At 37.9% G+C, this 21528-nt stretch overlaps 1 protein-coding gene across 3 annotated transcripts in view; it reads left to right on the plus strand.

The window, feature by feature from the left end:
- The window catches only part of PARL (presenilin associated rhomboid like), a 55034-nt gene that overhangs the window by 26337 nt on the left and 7169 nt on the right, over positions 1 to 21528 (plus strand). For all 3 annotated transcript variants that reach the window (XM_061414474.1, XM_061414482.1, XM_061414464.1), the window contains exons 5-7: positions 8713 to 8808; positions 9379 to 9528; positions 12156 to 12226. In XM_061414474.1, the coding sequence (XP_061270458.1) occupies positions 8713 to 8808; positions 9379 to 9528; positions 12156 to 12226 (317 nt within the window). The remainder of the gene's footprint in view (positions 1 to 8712; positions 8809 to 9378; positions 9529 to 12155; positions 12227 to 21528) is intronic.

A 21528-nucleotide genomic window follows, 5' to 3' on the forward strand; every position in this document is an offset into this window, starting at 1 on the left:
ACCAGCTGAAGAGACCTTTTCCCATTGTATTAAGGCTGAATAAGATTGTGTTGTATGGATACACTACATTTTATTTATCCAGTCGATGGGCATTGGTTTGTTTTCACCTTTTGGCTGTCATGAATAATGCTGCTAAGAACATTTATGTGTAAGTGTTTTAGTCCCTGCTTCCTATTTTTTGGCATGTATATTTAGGAACGGAATTGCTGCATCATATGATAATTCTGTGTTTAACGTTTTGAGAAACTGCTGATTTTCACAGTAGTTGCACCATTTTATATTCTCACCAACAATGTACAAGAGTTCATTTCTCCTTATCTTTGCCAATGCTTGTTAGTTTCCTCTTTTCTTTCTTTTAATAACAGCCGTCTTAATGTATGGCAAGTGATATCTCATTGTTTTGACTGCATTTCCTCGAGCATCTTTTCACATGCAAGTGTCCATTTATTCTTTAGAGAAATATCTGTTTAAATCCTTTGTCCAGGGACTTCCCTGGTGGTCCAGTGGCTTAGACTCTATACTCCCAATGCAGGGGGTCAAGGTTCAATTCCTGGTCAGGGAACTAAATCCCCCATGCCATAACTATGACCAAGCATAGTCAAATAAAAAAAAAAAATTCTTTGTCCAAGGATTTTTTTTTTTTTTTTTTGCCTGGACCACGCTGGGATCTTAGTTCCTGGATCAGGGATCGAACTCTTGCCCTCTGCAGTGGAATCACGGAGTCTTCATCACTAGACTGCCAGGGAAGTCTTGCTTTGTTCATTTTTTGAGTTGTCTTTTTGTTGAGCTGTAAGATTTCTTTATATGTTTTGGATATTAGATCTTTTTTAGACATATAATTTGCAATATTTTTCCTATTCTGTGCATTGTCATCGCTTTAATAGTGTTCTTTGCAGCACAAACTTTTAATTTTAATGAAATTTCTTATTTTATTGTGCTTTAAGTGTTATATCAAGGAAACTGTGGCCTAATCCATGGTCACAAAAATTTCCACCTTTTCTAAGAGTTTTATAGTTTTAGTTTTTACATTTAGGTTTTTGATTCACTTTGAATTATGGTTTGTATTCAGTTTGAGGAAGGTGTCCAAATTCATTCTTTTCCTGGTGGATAGCTACTTCAGCACCATTTGTTAAAAAGACTATTCTTTTTTCTTTTTTTAAATTTTTTATTTTATGTTGGAGGATAGTTGATTAACAATCTTGTGATAGTTTCAGATGAACAGCCAAGAGACTCATGCTATACATATAAGCCACCACATAACATTGAGCAGAATTCCATGTGCCATACAATACGTCCTTGTTGGTTATCCATTTTAAATACAGCAGTGTGTACATGTCCATCCCAAATTCCTTAACTGTCCCTTCGCCTCTTCTTTCCTTCCAACCATAAGTTTGTTCTCTAAGTCCATAAGTCTGTTGGTAAGTTCATTTGTTTAATTTATTTTTAGATTCCACATATAAAGGATATCATATGATATTTCTCCTTCTTTGTCTGATTGACTTCATTCAGTATGAGAGTTTCAGGGTCCATCCATGTTGCTGCAAATGTCATTATTTCGTTCTTTTCAGTGGCTGAGTAATATTCCATTGTATATGTGTACCACATCTTCTTTATCCATTCTTCTTTTGATGGACATTTAGGTCACTTCCCTGTCTTGGTTATTGTAAACAGTGCTGCAGTAAACATTGGGATTCACGTATCCTTTCAGCTCATGTTTTTCTCCAGATATATGCCCAGGAGTGGGATTGCAGGGTCATATGGTAGCTCTATTTTTAGTTTTTTAAAGAAACTCCATACTGTTCTCCATAGGAGCTGTACCAGTTTACATTTCCACCAAGTGTAGGAGGATTCTCTTCTCTCCAAACCCTCTCCAGCATTTGTTTGTAGATTTTTTATGATAGCCATTTTGACTGGTGTGAGGGGATACCTCATTGTAATTTTGATTTGCATTTCTCTGATAATTAATGATGTTGAACATCTTTTCATGTGCTTCTTGGTCATCTTTGTGTTTTCTTTGGAGAAATGTCTATTTAGGTCTTCTGCCCATTTTTTGACTGGGTTGTTTTGATGCTATGAAGCATCATGAACTGTTTATAAATTTTAGAGACTAATCCCTTGTCAGTCACATCGCTTGCAAGTATTTTCTCCCAATCTGTGGATTGTCTTTTCATTTTATTGTTTCCTTTGCTTTGTCAAAGCTTTTGAGTTTAACTAGGTCCCATTTGTATATTTTTATTTCCCTTATCCTGGGAGATGGGTTGAAAAAGATATCGCTGCGATTTATGTCAGAAAGTGTTCTGCCTATATTTTCCTTTAGGAGTTTTATAGTGTCTGGTCTCATATTTAGGTTTAATCCATTTGAGTCTTATTTTTGTGTATGGAATTAAAAAATGATCTAATTTCTTTTTTTTTTTTTTTTACATAAGAGACTGTCTTTTCAGCATTGTGTAGTCTTTCTTCCTTTGTCATTATTAAAAAGGCTTTTCCCATTGAATTGTCTGGGACCACAATTAAAAAAAACAAGGCAGTTGACATAGATGTATGGATGTACTTCTGGACTCTGATTCCGTTCCACTGGTCAATATGCATATCCTTTGGACATGCTGTGTTGATTACTGTAGCTTTGTATTTTAAGTTTTTAGACTGGGAATTGTGAGTCTTCCAATGTTGTTAATATGGAGTGTTATATTGATTACAGTATGTTGAACCAGTTTTGCATTCCTGAAAAAGTTGCACTTGGGCATGGTTTATAATTTCTTATATTCTGCTGAATTTGATATGACAGTATTTTCTTGATGATTTTCTATCTGTGTTCATAATGGATATTGGTAGTTTTCTTGTGATGTCTTTGTCTGGTTTTGATGTCAAGGTAAGGTCCACCCAGAAACTCAGAGTATTATTTGAAATAGAGTAACCCAGAAACTCAGTGTTATCCTAACTGAAATAGTTAGTGAGATCATACTAGATTAAGGTATGCCCTGAATCCAATGACTTGTGTCCTTACAATAAGGGAAGAGACCAGAAAGACACCAAGAGAAAAAACCGGCCTGTGAAGTGAGGGAGCCAGAGGTTGGAGAGGTGCTGCTGTAAGCCAAGAAATGCCAAGAACCACCAGAACCTAGGAAGAAGGACAGAATCTTTCCTAGATTCTTCATAAGGAAACATGACCCAGTTGATAATTCTGTCCTCCAGAACTGTAGGAGAATACATTTTTATTGTTTTAAGCCATCTAGTTTGTAGTAATTAATTATAGCAGCTCTCGGAATGTAATATACTAGTTAAGCCATCTGGTCTTGGGCTTTTCTTTTTTCCTTAAAAAAAAAAAATTTTATTTATTTATGACTGTGCTGGGTCCTCATTGCTGTGTGGGCTTTTTCTTTAGTTGCGGTGAGCAGGGGCTACTCCTGGTTGGGGTATGTGGGCTTCTCATCGTGGTGGCTTCTCTTGTGGAACAAGGGCTCTAGGTGTGCAGGCTTCAGCAGTTGCAGCCCGCAGGCTCTAGAGCACAGGCTTAGTAGTTGTGCATGGGCCTAGTTGCTCCACAGCATGTGGGATTCTCCCGGACCAGGGATCGAACCTGTGTCCCCTGCATTGGCAGGCAGATTCTTTACCACTGAGCCAGCAGGGAGGCCCTTGGGCTTTTATTTATGTGAATTTTTTTTATTGTTATTAATAATTCAGTCTCTTTACATCTTATAAAGGCCTATTCAGATTTTGTCTTTTTTCTGGAGTCAGTTTCAGTGCTTTGTCTTTCTGGGAATTTGTCAGTTTCATCTAAGTTATTCTCATTTGTTGATATGCTATTGTTCATAGTATTCTTAGAATCCTTTTTATTTCTGTAAGGTCAGTAGTAACATTCTGCTTTCTTTCCTGATTTTAGGTATTTTGAGTCTTTTTGTCTTTATCAGTCTAGCTAAAGGTTTGTCAACTGATGATGTCAAAGAACCAGCTTTCAGTTTCATTGATTTTTCTCTAGTTTTCTAGTCTCTACTTCATCCAAACTCTTTATTATTTCCTTCCTTCTACTTGCTTTGTGTTTACTTTATTCTTTTTTTTTTTTCTCCTAGTTTGCTAAAGTAGAAGCTTAGGTTATTGTTTTGAGGTCTTTTTTAGTGTAGGCATTCACAGCCCTGTTTTTGCTATATCCTCTAAGTTTTAGTATTGGCTGAGCATGATCTGCCGTAACAAAATATGACACCATAGACCAGGTAGCTTAAGCAACAGAAATTAATTTTCTCATAATTCTGGGGTTCGAAGTCCAGCATGGTCAGTTTCTGGTGAGATCTTTCTTAGCTTACAGACTGCCACCTTCTTGCTGTGTCTTCATATGGCAGGTACAGCAAAAGCACACACTCTCTGGTATCTCTCTAATAAGGACATTAATCCCATCATGAAGGCCCCACCTCTAAATCTAATTACCTCCTAAGGTCGCATCCCCAGATACCATCCCGTTAAGGATTAGGTCTTCAACATATGAATCTTAGGGGGACACAATTCAGTTCATGGCAGGTATGTTCTTTTTTTTTTTTACATTCATTTCAAAGTACTTCCTAATTTTCCTTGTGATTTCTTCTTTGTTTATTGGTTATTTAAGAGTGTGTAATTTCCACATTTTTTTAATCACTAGCATTTATTAATAGGATGGATAAATATAGGTTGAAAAACATACTTGACAGCAAAATATCAAATTGATAAGCCGGACTATAAAATGTATTTGTGTGTGTGCTAGGTTGCTTCAGTCATGTCTGACTCTGTGCTACCCTTTGCACTGCAGCCTGCCAGGCACCTCTGTCCATCAAATTCTCTAGGCAAGAATACTGGAGTGAGTTTCCATGCCCTCCTCCAGGGGATCTTCTCGATCCAGGGATTGAACCCTGGTCTCTTAAATCTACCTGTACTGGCAGGTGGGTTCTTACTACTAGGCCACCTGGGAAGCCCATAAAATGTATACATTTTTAAAAACATTAAAAAAAATTTTTTTTTACAAAGAGCATTTACTATGATGGTCACTTACATCTTGTCATTCACACAGCAACAGTAGAGATCCCGGGGGTAGCATGCAGAACTGAAGTGCCCCAAAGAGGACAGGCAAGAGCAGAATAATATGCTGAGAAAAGACTCTTAAGAGCAATACCAAAAAAAAAAAACCCAGCTAGGCAAAAATATCATCACAAAATTGTACCTGAGTGACGAGAAGCTCAGTTTCAAATCCAGAAACCTAGGTTAACACTTTAGTCTGCTTCATTCATTTCTTTGGATGCTTAACCCAGCCAGCACTTCCATCTTGTAGCCAAATCCAATGTGATCAATCACTAGTCAGTTAAGGCCTCAGCTTTCTACTGAAGAGTTCCTGATAACCCGATGGAGACATACTTGCTCTGGCTTCAGTTAGCATGCTGTCAAGCATCCCTCTCTGTGCTTAACATGCCAACAGAGTACCCAAGTCTTCCTCTTCTCCTTATTCACCATGAATACACATTTACAAACAGGAAGCATTGATGCCCCTTTTTAGTAAACATTCCTTTAGAAACATTAAAGGGGGAGGACTTCCCTCTTAAATTCCACATATTTTTGAATTTTACAAATGTATTATTGACTTGTAATTTTATCCCATTGTTGTTAGAGAACATACTTTTTATAATTTCAGTTTTGAAAATTTCAGTTTGAAAGTTTATTGAGACTTGTTTTCTGGCTAAACATATGATCTGTCCTGGATGTGCGTCTCAGAAGGATGTGTATTCTCTTGAATGGTATGTTCTATAGATGTCTGTTAGGTCAAGTTGATTTATAGTATTAAAATCTTCTACATCCTTGCTGATCATCTAATTCTATCCATTGTCACAAATGAAGTGTTGAAGTTTCTCAACCATTATTGAGTCATTTATTTTTCCCTTAAGTTTTATCAATCTTTACTTCATATATTTTGGGTTTCTATTGTTAGGAGCATATATGTTTATAATTGTCATATCTTCCTCATGGATATCATGTTATATCTTCCTCATGGATATCAAGATTTTTTTTTAAACCCTTTTGTCATTATGTAATATCATTCTTTGTCTCTAGTAACAAATACCATCTTGAAGTCTACTTTTTTTATTCTTGTGACTTTCTAGATCCCCAGAATATGTGAGGTTTTGTAAGCACCTGTGAATATCTCATTGCTAATATTTTCCTTTTAAGATTTTTGTTTAGTCTCTGTTATCTATCACCTCAGCCAGCTGGGAACTTAAACACTTGACTATAATTGCTTTTGACAGATTCCTCCTGGGGAACGAATTTTGCACTTGAGCTCCCAGTCAGATCAAATACAGACATCCTTGCTAGTGGGGTCTTCCAATAAATTATTATCAGATAGGTCAGATGATGATAGTTCTTTGGGAACAAGGCTTTGGAAGAGATTCAGCTCCATTCTGCAGTCTCTGGTGGTTGCCAGGCAGCACTGGGAAAGTGGATTGTTTTCATGTAACTTATATCTGAAAAGTGGGGCCTGGGATTAGAGCAGGTTAAAATGCCTCAAAGCTCACTATTCTTACTGAGTTTCATAATTTTTCTTTAAAAAAAAAAAGTTGGATTGCTGCAAGCCTTTGGCTAGTTTTCAGAGTTCTGAAAAAGTTGATTCTAACATTTTTTGGGGGCCAACTTTTTCACTGCTTTTATGAAGGAGAGAAGTTTTGGAGGTCTATTCCATATTCTTGCTGATAAAATCAAGTGCATCACTTTTGGCAAAGGTAGGCACTGAGGCACCAGCAACCTTTCCAAATCAATAGTGCCAAGCTAGTCCTAGGCATGACTGGGTTAGGAGGAGGCAAGTAACCCTTCTCTTAAATGGAGATACAAACAGAGACCTTAAACACTTGTACCTTGAAAAGGAAAAGGAGGGGGAGGGAACCATTTTCTTGGAGTAATCTACATACTAGATGTATGTACTATGGGGCTTCCTTGGTGGCTCAGACGGTAAAGAATCCACCTACAATGCAGGAGACCCAGGTTCGATCCCTGGGGTGGGCTGATCCCCAGGAGAAAGGAGTGGCTACCCACTCCAGTATTCATGCCTGGAGAATTCCATGGTCAAAGGAGCCTGGTGGGCTACAGTCTATGTGGTCACAAAGAGTCGGTTATGACTGAGTGACACATACACATACGCATACAACCTTTATGATGTTTAGCGAGTTTTATTCTCACTTTACAATGAGGAAACTGAAGTGAAGGCCATGAAATGCCACAGGCCACAAACCTTCTAAGGGCATACCTTTAGGATTCAGACCTAAAAAGGCTATTCCCTTTATACCATAATTTTCACTTTTTGAGTTACCACTGTGTGATCACTACATTTAGTCATATTTTCTCATTTAGTCATCTTTCAACTCTTTGAGGTAGTTTTTTTTTTTTTTTTTAAACAGAAGAGAAAACTGAGGCTGAGATGTTAGGCCTCTTGCCCGGGTTACAGTGTAAACAGGACAGAGTCAGTCCTGCTAGTTTTCTTCATCCTTAACTTTAGACAGTGTGCACTGCTTCTTCAGAGGATTGTCACCTCCTTTCCTGCTCACTTGCTTCTGGGGACCAGCGTATACAGTTAAGAGCTGTTTGGTGTCTGAAGTCCTAGAGTGACCAAGGTCAAAAGAAATCCCCTTGGCTATCTGTGTCTCTGTCTAGTAGAAGGAGCACTAGATTAGAAATTCTGGCTTAGCAGAATGTTGCTAGAATTGAAGAAGTTGAAAGGGCTAGTTGCTTGTTGCTTAAAGATATTGAAGGAATGAACACATGTTTACATTTCTTTAATTCAAGTAGATGTGTGCCTACTATGTGTAAGGAGTTGTGGTACCTAAAAGTAGTGTATTTTTTCAAGTTTGCAGTTCTTAATAACTTAGTTCTTCCCTAGAATTAACTATTGTGTCATAAACCTACTAGTCAATAGACTTTTTAACTATTTAACTATTTTGTCAAAAAGCTTAATTTAGTGGTAGTTCTAGCAACTTCAGTTCTTGCAGAAAAATGAAAGTCACCTGACTCCCACATGTAAACATATTTTCAAAAGCACTTGCAAAATTCTTCCAAACTATTCCTGAATTCTTAAATAATGAGTATTTTTTGCAGACCTGTGGATCTTTGTCTATACGGATGATCTTCTTTTATTTTTAGACTTATTTTTGGGCTATGTTGAGCAGCATTTGGAATCTTAGTTCCTGGACTAGGAATCAAAACTGCATCTTCTGTGGTGGAAATGCAGAGTCTGAACCACTGGGCCACCAGGGAAGTCCCTACACAGATGATCCATAGGTGTTTCTGAAAGCTGTTCAAAAGTTAAAGAAGCATACCATTCCCTTTGGAAAAAGAAAGCTTTTTTACTCTTGGTCAAAGAACCTAATTCTGTACATTAGTTCTGTCTTTGACTTGGCCATTTTCAAATAGTAATTACAGATCTGATTATTTATTGAGAAGAAGTAAAATATGGAGCTGAGTGAAGGAAGTTACCTCCTAGAACATTTGCAGTTTTACAGGAATTTTCTGACTTTACCAACCTGTGACAGTTTTGATACTCAAAAACACTGATTTCACTTACTTTTCCTAACTTACCCCCTCTCCCAAGTATGTAATACTTTTTTTTGTGTGATACTGTTTAATGTGGTAGAAAATCTGATTCATATGGACTTTTGATTAGACTTTCTTTGTTTTTATTTTTAATTTCCTAAATTAGAAATGTTTATTTTGTAGGTATCATAGCTGCAAATGTTTTTGTATTTTGTTTGTGGAGAGTACCTTCTCTGCAGCGGACAATGATCAGATACTTCACATCCAATCCAGCCTCAAGTAAGTCTAACTTGTGTGATTTTTATTTTGAGGTAGAAGTAATATGAAGGAAATATGCTTTATGGTAATTGAAGTGCTATAAGAAATATGACTAACTTGTCAATAGTTATAAGCAAAATCTGGAGGACAGGCTGTAAGCTCGTGGCAGACAGGAACCTCATTTCTCTTACAACTGTATCCAGACACCTAAAATGTACCTTGCACATAGTAGGTTTCCATAATACGTTTTTTTTTTTTACTTAAGATCAGTGATCACTATAAGTTTACTCTTTAAAGAGACTGTTATATACAGTTTTATTTCTGTGATTTAAATAATTTACTAATTATTTTTTCTAGCTAACTTTTTCCATGGGACAAGTTGCTTTTGTTGACCTGAGAATTTTTATTGGTTGCTATAGAAAAGACATTTAAGGTAGCTTGTACCACTTTGAAAAATGCTATCTTAAACCATCTTATCCAGTCTTTTAACTGGCTCTGGTTTGTTGTGCATGTTTTTTCCATAATGATAATGAAAAAAGTCTAAAATGGATTGTGTGTGCACAATTACAGGACGTTTTCTTTCTCTTATAGAGGTCCTTTGTTCTCCAATGTTGCTGTCAACGTTCAGTCATTTCTCCTTGTTTCACATGGCAGCCAATATGTATGTCTTGTGGAGCTTCTCCTCCAGCATAGTGAACATTCTGGGTCAAGAGCAGTTCATGGCAGTATACTTATCTGCAGGTAATCAGCTTTCATCTTGGGCCTGTCCGGAGTTTAAGTGCTCTCACCTATCTGGAGAAGGGACAAAGGGAATGATTACAGCCACATTCTATATACAGTAATCCTCAGTACATATTTATTTTTCAGATTGTATATAGAGAAGGATACAAGCTGGTGTAGTACTTAAGCATGTCATTTTTGTCTCCCAAGGCCTTGGTTTCTTTAGCTCAGGCCCACCGTTTTATAGATGAGTGGTTCCCAGACTTCTCGGCTGCCTTAATCATGTGGATCTTTGTTTAATAACTTTACACTCAATTCCAAAGTATGTTCAGTTTCCAGAAAGCTTTTGATTAGAGCTCTCCAGTAAGATTGTCAAGAATGAGTTCGTTCATTTTGTTGCAAGGATACATTAGCATGGAACCACTCTAGTCATCCTGGACTTAGCATTTCTTTATCTCAGCTTAAAAATGATAACTCAGGATTCCAGGTTCCTAAACGCTGCTAAATCGGCACTTGGTTGATTAAAGTTTGCTTGTCTCAAAAAACCGTGAACTTCCAGATGTTCAAGCTGGTTTTAGAAAAGGCAGAGGAACCAGAGACCAAATTGCCAACATTTGCTGGATCATCAAAAAAGCAAGAGAGTTCCAGAAAAACAACTATTTCTGCTTTATTGACTATGCTAAAGCCTTTGACTGTGTGGATCACGATAAACTGGAAAATTCTGAAAGAGATGGGAATACCAGACCAACTGACCTGCCTCTTGAGAAATCTGTATGCAGGTCAAGAAGCAACAGTTAGAACTGGACATGGAACAACAGACTGGTTCCAAATAGGAAAAGGAGTACGTCAAGGTTGTATATTGTCACCCTGCTTCTTTAACTTCTATGCAGAGTTCCTCATGAGAAACGCTGGGCTGGAGGAAGCACAAGTTGGAATCGAGATTGCTGGGAGAAATATCAATAACCTCAGATATGCAGATGACACCACCCTTATGGCAGAAAGTGAAGAAGAACTAAAGAGCCTCTTGATGAAAGTGAAAGAGGAGGATAAAAAAGTTGGCTTAAAGCTCAACATTCAGAAAACTAAAATCATGGCATCTGGTCCCATCACTTCATGGCAAATAGATGGGGAAACAGTGGAAACAGTGTCAGACTTTATTTTTTTGGGCTCCAAAATCACTGCAGATGGTGATCACAGCCATGAAATTAAAAGACGCTCACTCCTTGAAAGGAAAGTTATGACCAACCTAGATAGCATATTAAAAAGCAGAGACATTACTTTGTCCACAAAGGTCCCTCTAGTCAAGGCTATGGTTTTTCCAGTGTTCATATGTGGGCGTGAGAGTTGGACTATAAAGAGGGCTGAGTGCAGAAGGGCTGATGCTTTTGAACTGTGGTGTGGAGAAGATTCTTGAGAGTCCCTTGGACTGCAAGGAGATCCAGCCAGTCCATCCTAAGGGAAATCAGTCCTGGGTGTTCATTGGAAGGACTGACGTTGAAGCTGAAACTCCAGTACTTTGGCCACCTGATGCAGAGAGCTCACTCATTTGAAAAGACCCTGATGTTGGGAAAGATTGAAGGCAGTAGAGGGGGACAACAGAGGATGAGATGGTTCGATGGCATCACCGACTCAATGGACATGAGTTTGGGTAAACTCTGGGAGTTGGTGATGGACAGGGAGGCCTGGCGTGCTGCGGTTCATGGAATTGCAGAGTCAGACACGACTGAGCGACTGAACTGTCTCAAAAAAAAAATGTATTTTGTTTGCAAAATGTACTTAAAGCCGTAAAGTATAAAAATTCATTCCTAAAATCCTTTGATTTAAAAACAGTATATCTGCCAGTTATGTGTAGTGAAAATACACTCAACTTGGAGACGGAAGACCTAGGTTCAGATCCTATGTCTGCTACCAGCTATATAATGTTGCAGAAAAGATGGTACCTCTCTGAGGGTAATGGTACTCACTCTTATAACATGGGGTTGTAGAAGGGATGAAAATAGAAGCATCTACCACAAGGTCCAGAGCGGGTACTTAATCATTGTTATTACTCATGTGCAGCTAGTCCCTCAAAACAGAAGCTGAGTAACATCTTTGGCCTGTGTGTGTAGTTCTTTCCCCCGAGCATTAATGTTGTTCTAAGTACAAAGAGTCTCTTTCAAATGCCATTAATTCCTGCTCCACAGAAAGTTGTTTTTTGAAATTAGCCACAGTCAAGGTCAAATGACATTGGTGCCAAAGGGACCTAAAAAATCATCTAGTCTAGATCTGCGGCACATTCGTTTGGCAAACTGGGCAAAATACAGACTCCCTGGTCCTGCTCCACAGAGTCTGATTTAGTGTATAGCGTGCAGTCAGAGAATTCCCACACAGTTGGTGAGTTCGGGCCATAGTCTTTCTTCATACAGTATGGATGAGGAAAATGAAAATTAAGAGGTGGAGTGAATGACCCTGTGTTACTTAGTAAGTGGTGGAGTGGGTCAGGCTTTGCTTTCCCTATAATATATCTGAAGTGATAGGCAGAATAAGTATTTATGCCTGCACCTTGACTGGGGAAGAAACCCAACTGTTGGTCTTCATGGGGTGGAGGTCAGAAATGGAAGCCATTTTTATACCTCACTGAAATTACTGAAATGTGATTTATTTCTTAGGTGTTATTTCCAATTTTGTCAGTTATGTGTGTAAAGTTGCCACAGGAAGATATGGACCATCACTTGGTGCAGTAAGTATTTCTAGTTAAAATTTTTCACTTCATTTTGAAATTTAGATGTACAAGAAAGTTGCAAAATTAGTACAGATTCATATTACCCTTAACCCTTTTATTAGCTACAAAACCACAGTACAACTATCAAAGCAGGAAATTACTATTAAAACAATACTACTAACTAATCTGAGTCTAATATAGAATGTATACATTTGTAAAGCCTTATAAATTTCAGGCTATAGCTTTTAGTCATCTATATATACTTAACTGGCACAGAGTACATATCATGAGGAGTAGTCAAAATAGTGGGTATCCAATCCCCATAAACTGGAGAGCCTAATCTAGCACTGAAAAATTCTAAATAGAGATTTGAATCTGGTACTGTATCTTCTTCTTCATCAGTATTTGTGTGCTATGTAGGTTGGACTACCAAGCACTGTACTTGTTAGAGTCTGGGAATGCATCCAGCGAGCAAGATCAGTTTCCTGGTCTCAATTATGTTCCGGATGATTTTGTAAAAATTACAAGTCTGTTTTCTTTTGCATTTAATGGCAAATTTCTAGACACGTGGAAGTCTTTACATATTTCTTTAAAGACTACACATTTAATTGTGCATAAATACTAATGCACTTAAATGTTTTCAAATAGAAATGTTATGTTTAAAGAAACTACAAATGTTTAATTTCAGAAAAGCACCCTTATGTAAAATAATCATGCCATAATTTGTCTGTTCCTCAGATTTGTTTCTACTTATTTTCCTGATGAGGCCGGTATCATCAGGAAAGGCCTGTGACCTTTATGCTTTAACTTTAGCCCCCTACCCTTTTTTCTTTGTGGAATGTTTTCTATATAAAATTCGGTGCCAGTATAATTTATGTATTTCAAATCTATTCTGTACCTCATTTGTCAACTAAGTACCTGTTTTGTGAAGACCAATTGGATGAATCAGACATGGATTTTGACTTCAAATTTAGTTTAGTTGGGGAGCAAACATTACCCACATCTAATATACACTGAAAGGGCTGAGTCATCTTTAGAGGACATTGGGGGTTCTGAAGGTGGGAGTACTTTTCTCGTTAGTTCAGGGGATCTGGCATTTGGAATTAGACTGGGTTTGAATCCCAGCTCTGCCACTTATTTGTGATTTCCAGGACTTGTTACTTTACCTCTCTGAATCTGTTTCTCAATATAAAGTTGTGATATAGATGACACATAGATGTCATCTATATAGATGACAGCCCACCAGGCTCCTCTGTCCCTGGGACTCTCCAGGCAAGAACACTGGAGTGGGTTGCCATTTCCTTCTCCAATGCATGGAAGTGAAAAGTGAAAGTGAAGTTGCTCAGTCGTGTCCAACTCCCAGTGACACCATGGACTGCAGCCTACCAGGCTCCCCCATCCATGGGATTTCCAGGCAAGAGTACTGGAGTGGGGTGCCATTGCCTTCTGCAGTATATAGTATATTTAATGAGAAATGTGGAGAAAAAAATACTATTGACAGAATTGTGGTAGAAAATAAAAAGTACTGGCCTTATTGCCTTTGAAAGATGAAGATTGGTAAAGAATATTTGTCCATTAACATTGGCACAAGGGAGCAAGAATATTGACTAGATTTTGGTAAGGATTTTGTTAGAGCCGTGCATGTTCTGAATCTTATTTAAAAATGGAATTTCTAACTAGTTATTAGCAGGAAGCTTTTCAAATTTTCTGATTTTCAAAAGTTTGTTTGCTGCTAAATATACCCTTAGTCTTGGATGACAAAGATCAATAAAGTATTTATTGTAGGAAGTAGCATATGTAAAAATGTTAGAATTTTTTTCCCTTGAAGTTGTAAATAGTTTTTTGTTAATTTTTAAAAATCTGATTGAAGTATAGTTGATTTACAATGTGTTAATGTCTTTTGTAGACCTAAGTGATTCAGTTATATGTATATACTTTTACATATTCTTTTCCATTATGGTTTATCTCAGAATATTGAGTATACTTCCCTTTGCTGTACAGTATGATCTTGTTGTTTATCCATCCTACATATAATAGTTTGTTCTGCTAATCCCAAACTCTTTCTCCTTCCCTGCCCTACCTCTTACCCACTTGGCAACCACAAGTCTGTTCTTTATATGTGTGAGCCTGGTTATATTTCATAGGTATGTTGATTTGTGTTGTATGTAGATTCCACATGTTAGTGATGTCATATGGTATTTGTCTTTTTCTTGCTTAGTATGATAATCTTTAGGTCCATCCTTGTTGCTGAAAAATGGCATTATTCATTCTTTTTTATGGCTGAGTAATATTCCACTATACATATGTACCACATCTTCTTTATCCATTCCTCTGTCAGTGGACATTTAGGTTGCTTTCATGTCTTGGCTATTTTAAATAGTGCTGCTATGTACATAGTAATGTATATATCTTTTTGAATTATAGTGTTGTCTGGGTGCCCAGAAGTAGCATCGCTGGATCATATGGCAACTCTAGTTTTTTTTGAGTGATCTTCATACTGGTTTCCACAGTGGCTGCACCGATCTACACTCACATCTCCACACCTTCTCTAGCATTTTTTTATCTGTAGACTTCTTAGTGATAGCCGTTATGACCAGTGTGAGATGTTACTCTATTACAGTTTTGATTTGTATTTCTCTAATAATTAGCAGTGTTGAGCATCTTTTCATGTGTCTATTGGCCGTGTGTATTTCTCCTTTGGAAAACTGTCTATTTAGGACTTCTGGCCATTTTTCAATTGGGTTGTTTGGTTTTTTGATATTGTATAAACTGTATATTTTGGAAATTAAGCCCTTGTCCATCACATCATTTGCAAATAGTTTCTCCCATTCTGTAGGTTGTCTTTTTATGTTTATGGTTTCCTTTGCTGTGCAGAAGGCTTGTAAGCTTGATTAGATCCCATTTGCTTATTTGTGTTTTTATTTCTGTTGCCCTGGGAGTCTGACCTAAGAAAACATTGGTATGATTTATGTGGGGGAATGGTCTGCCTATGATCTGGGAGTTTTATGGTATCATATCTTACATTTAAGTCTGTAAGCCCTTTTGAGTTTATTTTTGTGCGTGGTGTGAGGGTATGTTCTAACTTCATTGACTTACGTGCAGCTCTGAGACTTTCTCAGCACCACTTGCTAAAGAGGCTATTTCCTATTTTGTATTCTTGCTTCATTTGTTGAAGATTAATCGGTCTGTGGGTACCGCCCCCACCTCTCTGTTGTGCTCCATTGAGCTGCATGTCTGTTTTTGGGCCAGTGCTAACACACTGTTTTGATTACTGTGGCTTTGTAGTAGTGTCTGAAGTCTGGAAGGATTACGTCTCCTGCTTTGTTCTTTTTCCTCAGGATTGCTTTAGCAATTCTGTCTTTTATGGTTCCATGTAAATTTTAGGATTATTTGTTCTAGTTCTGTGAAAAATGTCATGGGTAATGTGATAGGGATCTCATTAAATTTGTAGGTTGTTTTAGGTAGTATAGCCATTTAAATAGTATTAATTATTCCAAGCCTAGAGCATGGGATATCTTTCCATTTCTTTGTATCATCTTTAATTTCCTTTATTTTGTAGTTCTGAGCATATATCTTTCACCTCCTCGGTGAGGTTTCTATTATTTTTTATGTGATTTTAAAGGGGATTGTTTGTTTACAGTCTCTGATATTTCATTGTTAATGTAAAAAAAGGCAACTGATTTCTGTATGTTAAACTTGTGTCCTGCTACCTTAACTGAATTCATTTATCAGTTCTAGTAGTTTTTGTGTGGAGTCTTTAGGATTTTCTATTGATATATATATAGTAGCTTGTCATTTGTGTAAATGACAATTTTACCTCTTCCCTACCAATTTGGATACCTTTTATTTGTTTTTATTGTCTGATTGTTGTGGCTTGGGCTTCCAATACCATGTTGAAAAGAAGTGCTAAGAGTGGGCATCCTGGTCTTGTTCCAGATTTTAGCAGGAAGGCTTTCAGCTTTTCACCATTGAGTATTATATTGGCTGTGGGTTTGTCATAAATAGCGTTTATTATGTTCCCTCTGTACTAATTTTTGTAAGGGTTTTTATCACAAGTGAATGTTAAAATGTATCAGATGCTTTTTCTGTATCTGTTGAGATGGTCCTGTGGTTTTTGTCTTTTCTCTTGTTGATGTGTGTTACATTGACCGATTTGCATATATTGAACCCTCCTTGTGACCTGGGGATGAATCCAGCTTGGTCATGGTGTGTGGCTTTTTTATATGTCGTTGGATTCAGTTTGTTAATATTTTGTTGAGATTTTTTTCGTGTCTATATTTATCAAAGATACTGACCTGTAATTTTCTTTTTTGGTATTGTCTTTGCTTTTGGTATCAGGCTGATGTTGGCTTCATAGAAGGTCTTTGGAAGTGTTCCTTTCTCTTCAGTCTTTTGGAAGAGTTTAAGAAGGAGCAGTATTAAGTTCTTCTTTGTATGTTTGGTAGAATTCCCCAGCTAAGCTATCTGGTCCTGGAGTTTTGTTTCAGGGATTTTTCTTTAAATTTTAGATTCTGTTTCATTTCTAGCGATTGTTCTGTTCAAATTATTTATTTCTTCTTGATTCAGTTTTGGTAGACTGTATGTTTCTAGAAAGTTGTCCGTTTTTTTCTAGATTGTCAAATTTCTTGGCATATATTTGTTCATAGTATTCTCTTAATGGCTTTTTGTGTTTCTGTGGTATCAGTTAGGATTTTTCCTCTTGTATTTCTCATTTTGTTTATTTGGATCTTTGCTCCTTTCTTCTTGGTGAGCCTGACCAGAAATTTGTCAGTGTTGTTTACCCTGGCAAAGAACCCGGTGTTTACTGTGTTGGTTTTTTTTCCCCTGTTATCTCTATTTTATTTATTTCCTCTCTGATCTTTAATGTCTGCTTACTTCTGCTAGCTTGAGGTTTTGTTTGTTCTTTTTCACATTCTTTTGGGTGGTGGGTTAGGATTGAGGTTATTTGAGATTTTTCTTGTGTCTTAAAGAAGGCATTGTATTGCTGTGAACTTCCCTCTAAGAGCTGCTTTTTTTGCATCCCATAGATTTTGTATGGTTGTGTTTATAGTTTATCATTGGCTGAATTTGCATACCAATATTATGATAATCTGCTTGCTGTAACTTCATTGATTTAGCTTATCACTGATCTAAACTATACATAAACTGATTTCTCATGCTGAATTAGGAGAGTATCTTCAGTCTCTTTCCTATAAAGTTGCAAGTGAAGCAAAATGATAGCTAGTGCAGATTCATTTGGCATTTCATTTTGACTTATCTATAGTGTTCTGGAAGGACAGGGAAGCCTGGTGTGCTGCAGCCCACGGGGTCACAGAGTTGGATAGGACTTAGCGACTGAACACCAATAGTGTTCTGGAGTCTATCTCTTTGTATAACTTTTTAACCTCTGCTCTGGGTACTACAATCTGTGTATATCACTACCACAATCTACTTGTGGTATCATTTTACCAGTTTGAGTGAAGTGAGCCTTATCTCACTTTTTGCCCCATACCTTCTCCAGATTTTAATTGTCTTAAATATTTCCTCTGCATACATTTATGATTTTTGCTTCAACCAATAAATATGAGTTAGAAAATTCCAAGACAGAAGGACAGTCTATTGTATTTACACATAATTTTTTACTTTTTCCCTGATTCGTTCTTTCTGATGTTCCAAGATGTCCTCCTCTTGTCATTTCATTGTGTAGAAAACTTCTCTTAGCCATTCCTTCAGCCCCTAGCCAGTTAGGTCTGCTGTGACGGATTCTCAAGTTTTCTTTGTTCTGAGAGTGTTTTAATTTCCGTTTCATTGTTTTTTCTTCCCTTCATTTCTGAAGGATGTTTTCATTGGATATAAAACTCCAGGCTCAGTTCTTTCAGCAATTGAAAAATGTTGTGCCACTTTTCTTTTTTTTGACCTCCATAGTCTCTGAAGAGAAATTCTTTGTTGTTCAAATAGCTTTTCCCCTTGTAGGTAAGATGTCATTTTCTAGTACCACTTTCTAGACCTTTTCCTTTGTCTTTACTTTCAGAAGTTTGACTGTGTGTCTCGTCATGGACATCTGTGTTTATCTTGTGTGTGGTTCGCTCAGTTTCTTGAATATTTAGGTTTATGTTTTTGGGAGTTGGTCAGCCGTTTCTTCAGATACCTTTTCTGCCTTGCCCTTTTTCTTCTCTCTTTCTAGGGCTCTGACATGATGTTAGATAGTTTGTTATCCCTAAAACCTCAGTAACTTTTTTTAAAGTCTGTTTTTTCTCTGTGGTTCAGATTGGGTAATTGCTATTCTGTCTCAAGGTAACTGATTAATTATTTCTGTCCTTTCCATTCTTCTTGAGCCATTTGTTGTTTTTATTTAAGTTATTACAGTTTTTAGTTTTCATTTTTCTTGATATCTTCTATTTCTTTGAGCCTTTCTATTTCTATGCTGTTTCTTTTTTAACTTGTTTAAAGCATGTTTGTGATTGCTTGTTGAACCACTTTTATGATGGCTGCTTTAAAATGCTTGTTAAATAATTCTAACATCTGTGTCAACTTGATGGTTGGTATCTATTGATTGTCTTTTCTCATTCGAGTTGAGATTTTTCTGGTTCTTGGTGTAATGGGTGACTTTAATTTTGATTTATTTTTTTGGCCAGGACATGCTACTTGGGAGATCTTAGATCCCCGACGAAAGATTGAACCTGGGCCACGGCACTGAAAGTGTTGAGTCCTAACCACTGGAGCTGCAAGGAATTCCCTGCTAAGTGATTTTTAAGTGAAACCTGGACATTTTGGATATTACATTATGAGACTCTAATCTTAATTAAATCTGTGTGGCAGGCCTCCTCTGACAGTGCTCTGATCACTAGTGCCGGGTGAGGTTGGTAGTCCAGGTTCCCCACTCCAGCTCCTTTGACAGTGGCGGGGAAGGGCTCTTGTTGCTGCAGGGTGGGGAGTTCTGGCTCCTCAGTAGACCTCTGCTAATACCGCTCTGTCTAGGAGGAGCAAGAGTGCCTTATTACTGCTGCGTGAGTGACCTCCACTGACACCACCCTGTCAGAGGGTGGGGTGCCTTGTTAGTCTTTAAGAATGGAAGTCCAGACTCCACTCAGCTTTTGCTGATGGGGATCAGGCCGTGGTTGTTTCTGTCGTGTTTGTCTGGAGTAGAGTGGTTGTTGTCTGAAAACTTTTCTGTCTTGCTAGACTGCTTTCTTGCTCCTTTGGCTAGAGTGAGGGTTTTTGGGTACAGACCTATTTTGTTTGAGTTCATTGGTGTTTCCAGGTTGTGAGCTTCGCCAGGGCCCAGGCTGAGCAGCATGAGGCCAAAAGAAAACTCACCACTATGTTGTTCCTTGGCTCCTAAGGTTTCTAGCTGGGCTGCTTTCCTTTCTCAGCTTTTCAGAGTTTTTTTTTTACTTGTTTTACATAAAACACCTGGGGTTTTTAGCAGCATGTAGCTTGCAGAAGCAAAAGGCTTCTTAAAGCAAATTGATTTAAAATTCATAGTTAAAATCACCCACAAAAAGCTTTTATATGATAACATACATGAAGATTAAAGAAAAGTACTTAGGAAAATTGGTTTCCTGAGTTGACCTTTATGCATATCACTTTTCACTTTCATGCATTGGAGAAGGAAATGGCAACCCACTCCAGTGTTCTTGCCTGGAGAATCCCAGGGATGGGGGAGGCTGGTGGGCTGACGTCTATGGGGTCGCACAAAGTCGGACACAACTGAAGTGACTTGGCAGCAGCATAGGCTGTATAATCAAGTTATGAGTGGAGAATAAAAGATCCTTACCTCTAACCAAGGAGGCAGACTTCTAGGGTCTATATGGGTTTGGGTTCATGACTCCCTGAAAGATTTGTTCTGGCTAGAAGTTCAACATCTGCCCCCATAATCTATTAGCATGGTGGTGGTTCAGTCACTAAGTCATATCTGACTCTTGCAACCCCATGGACTGTAGCCCACCAGGCTCCTCTGTCCATGGGATTCTCTAGGCAAGAATACTGGAGGTGGGTTGCCAGTTCCTTCTCCAATCTATCAGCATATACTATATTAAAAAGAGTGATGTCAGTGTCACTGAGAATTTGAAAGTTAAAGAGTAACCCCTCACCTTTCATGCCTTATAGCAGATATGTAACTTATGTATCCTAGATTTTTAAATAAAGCCTTACAAAGTCAACAAAACTCAGAAGAAATCAGGTTGAGACCTTATTTTCTGAGAAAGGAAAAAAACCCAGTAAAATTAAACTTTCTCTCCAGTGAAACAAACATAACGTGGTTAGCTGAATTTAAAGACGAGCATTAAAATCCTATACCATCTAAATTGCTTCCCCATTGTTGTTTGTTCAGTTGCTCAGTCGTGTCTGACTCTTTGTAGTTCCATGAACAGTAGCACGCCAGGCTTCCCTGTCCTTCACAATCTCCCAGAGTTTGCTAGACTCATGTCTATTGAGTCGGTGATGCTGTCTCTGTCGCCCCCTTCTCCTGCCCCCAATCCCTCCCAGCATTAGGATCTTTTCCAGTGATTTCACCCTTCACGTCAGGTGACAGTGTTGGAGCTTCAGCATCAGTCCTTCCAGTGAATATTCAGGATTGATTTCCTTTAGGATGGACTGGTTGGATCTCCTTGCAGTCCAAGGGACTCTCAAGAGTCTTCTCCAACACCACAGCTCAAAAGCATCCATTCTTTGGCACTAAGCTTTCTTGTGGTCCAACTCTCACATCCATACATGACAACTGGAAAAACCATAGCTTTGACTAGATGGACCTTTGTTGGCAAAGTGATGTCTCTGCTTTTCAATATGCTGTCTAGGTCTGTCATAGCTTTCCTACCAAGGAGCAAGCGTCTTTTAATTTCATGGCTGCAGTCACCATCTGCAGTGATTTTGGAGCCCAAGAAATTAAAATCTGTCACTGTTTCAGTTCTTTCCCCATCTGTGTGTCATGAAGTGTTGAGACCAGATGCCATGATCATAGTTTTTTGAATGTTGAATTTTAAGCCAGCTTTTTCACTCTTCTCTTTCACTTTCAAGAGGCACTTCAGTTCCTCTTTGCTTTCTGCCATAGGGGTGGTGTCACCTGCATATCAGAGGTTATTGATATTTGTCCCAGCAATCTTGATTCCAGCTTGTGCTTCATACAGTCTGGCATTTTGCATGACATACTCTACTTATAAGTTAAATAAGCAGAGTGACAGTATACAGCCTTGACGTACTCATTCCCAATTTGGAACCAGTCCGTTGTTCCATGTCCATTTCTAACTGTTGCTTTTTGATCTGCATACAAGTTTCTCAGGAGGCAGGTAAGGTGATCTGCCTTAAAGAGATTCCCATCTCTTTAAATTTAAGAAAATTTAAGA

The sequence above is a fragment of the Bos javanicus genome, chromosome 1 (genome assembly GCF_032452875.1).
Source record: "Bos javanicus breed banteng chromosome 1, ARS-OSU_banteng_1.0, whole genome shotgun sequence".
Taxonomy (NCBI): domain Eukaryota; kingdom Metazoa; phylum Chordata; class Mammalia; order Artiodactyla; family Bovidae; genus Bos; species Bos javanicus.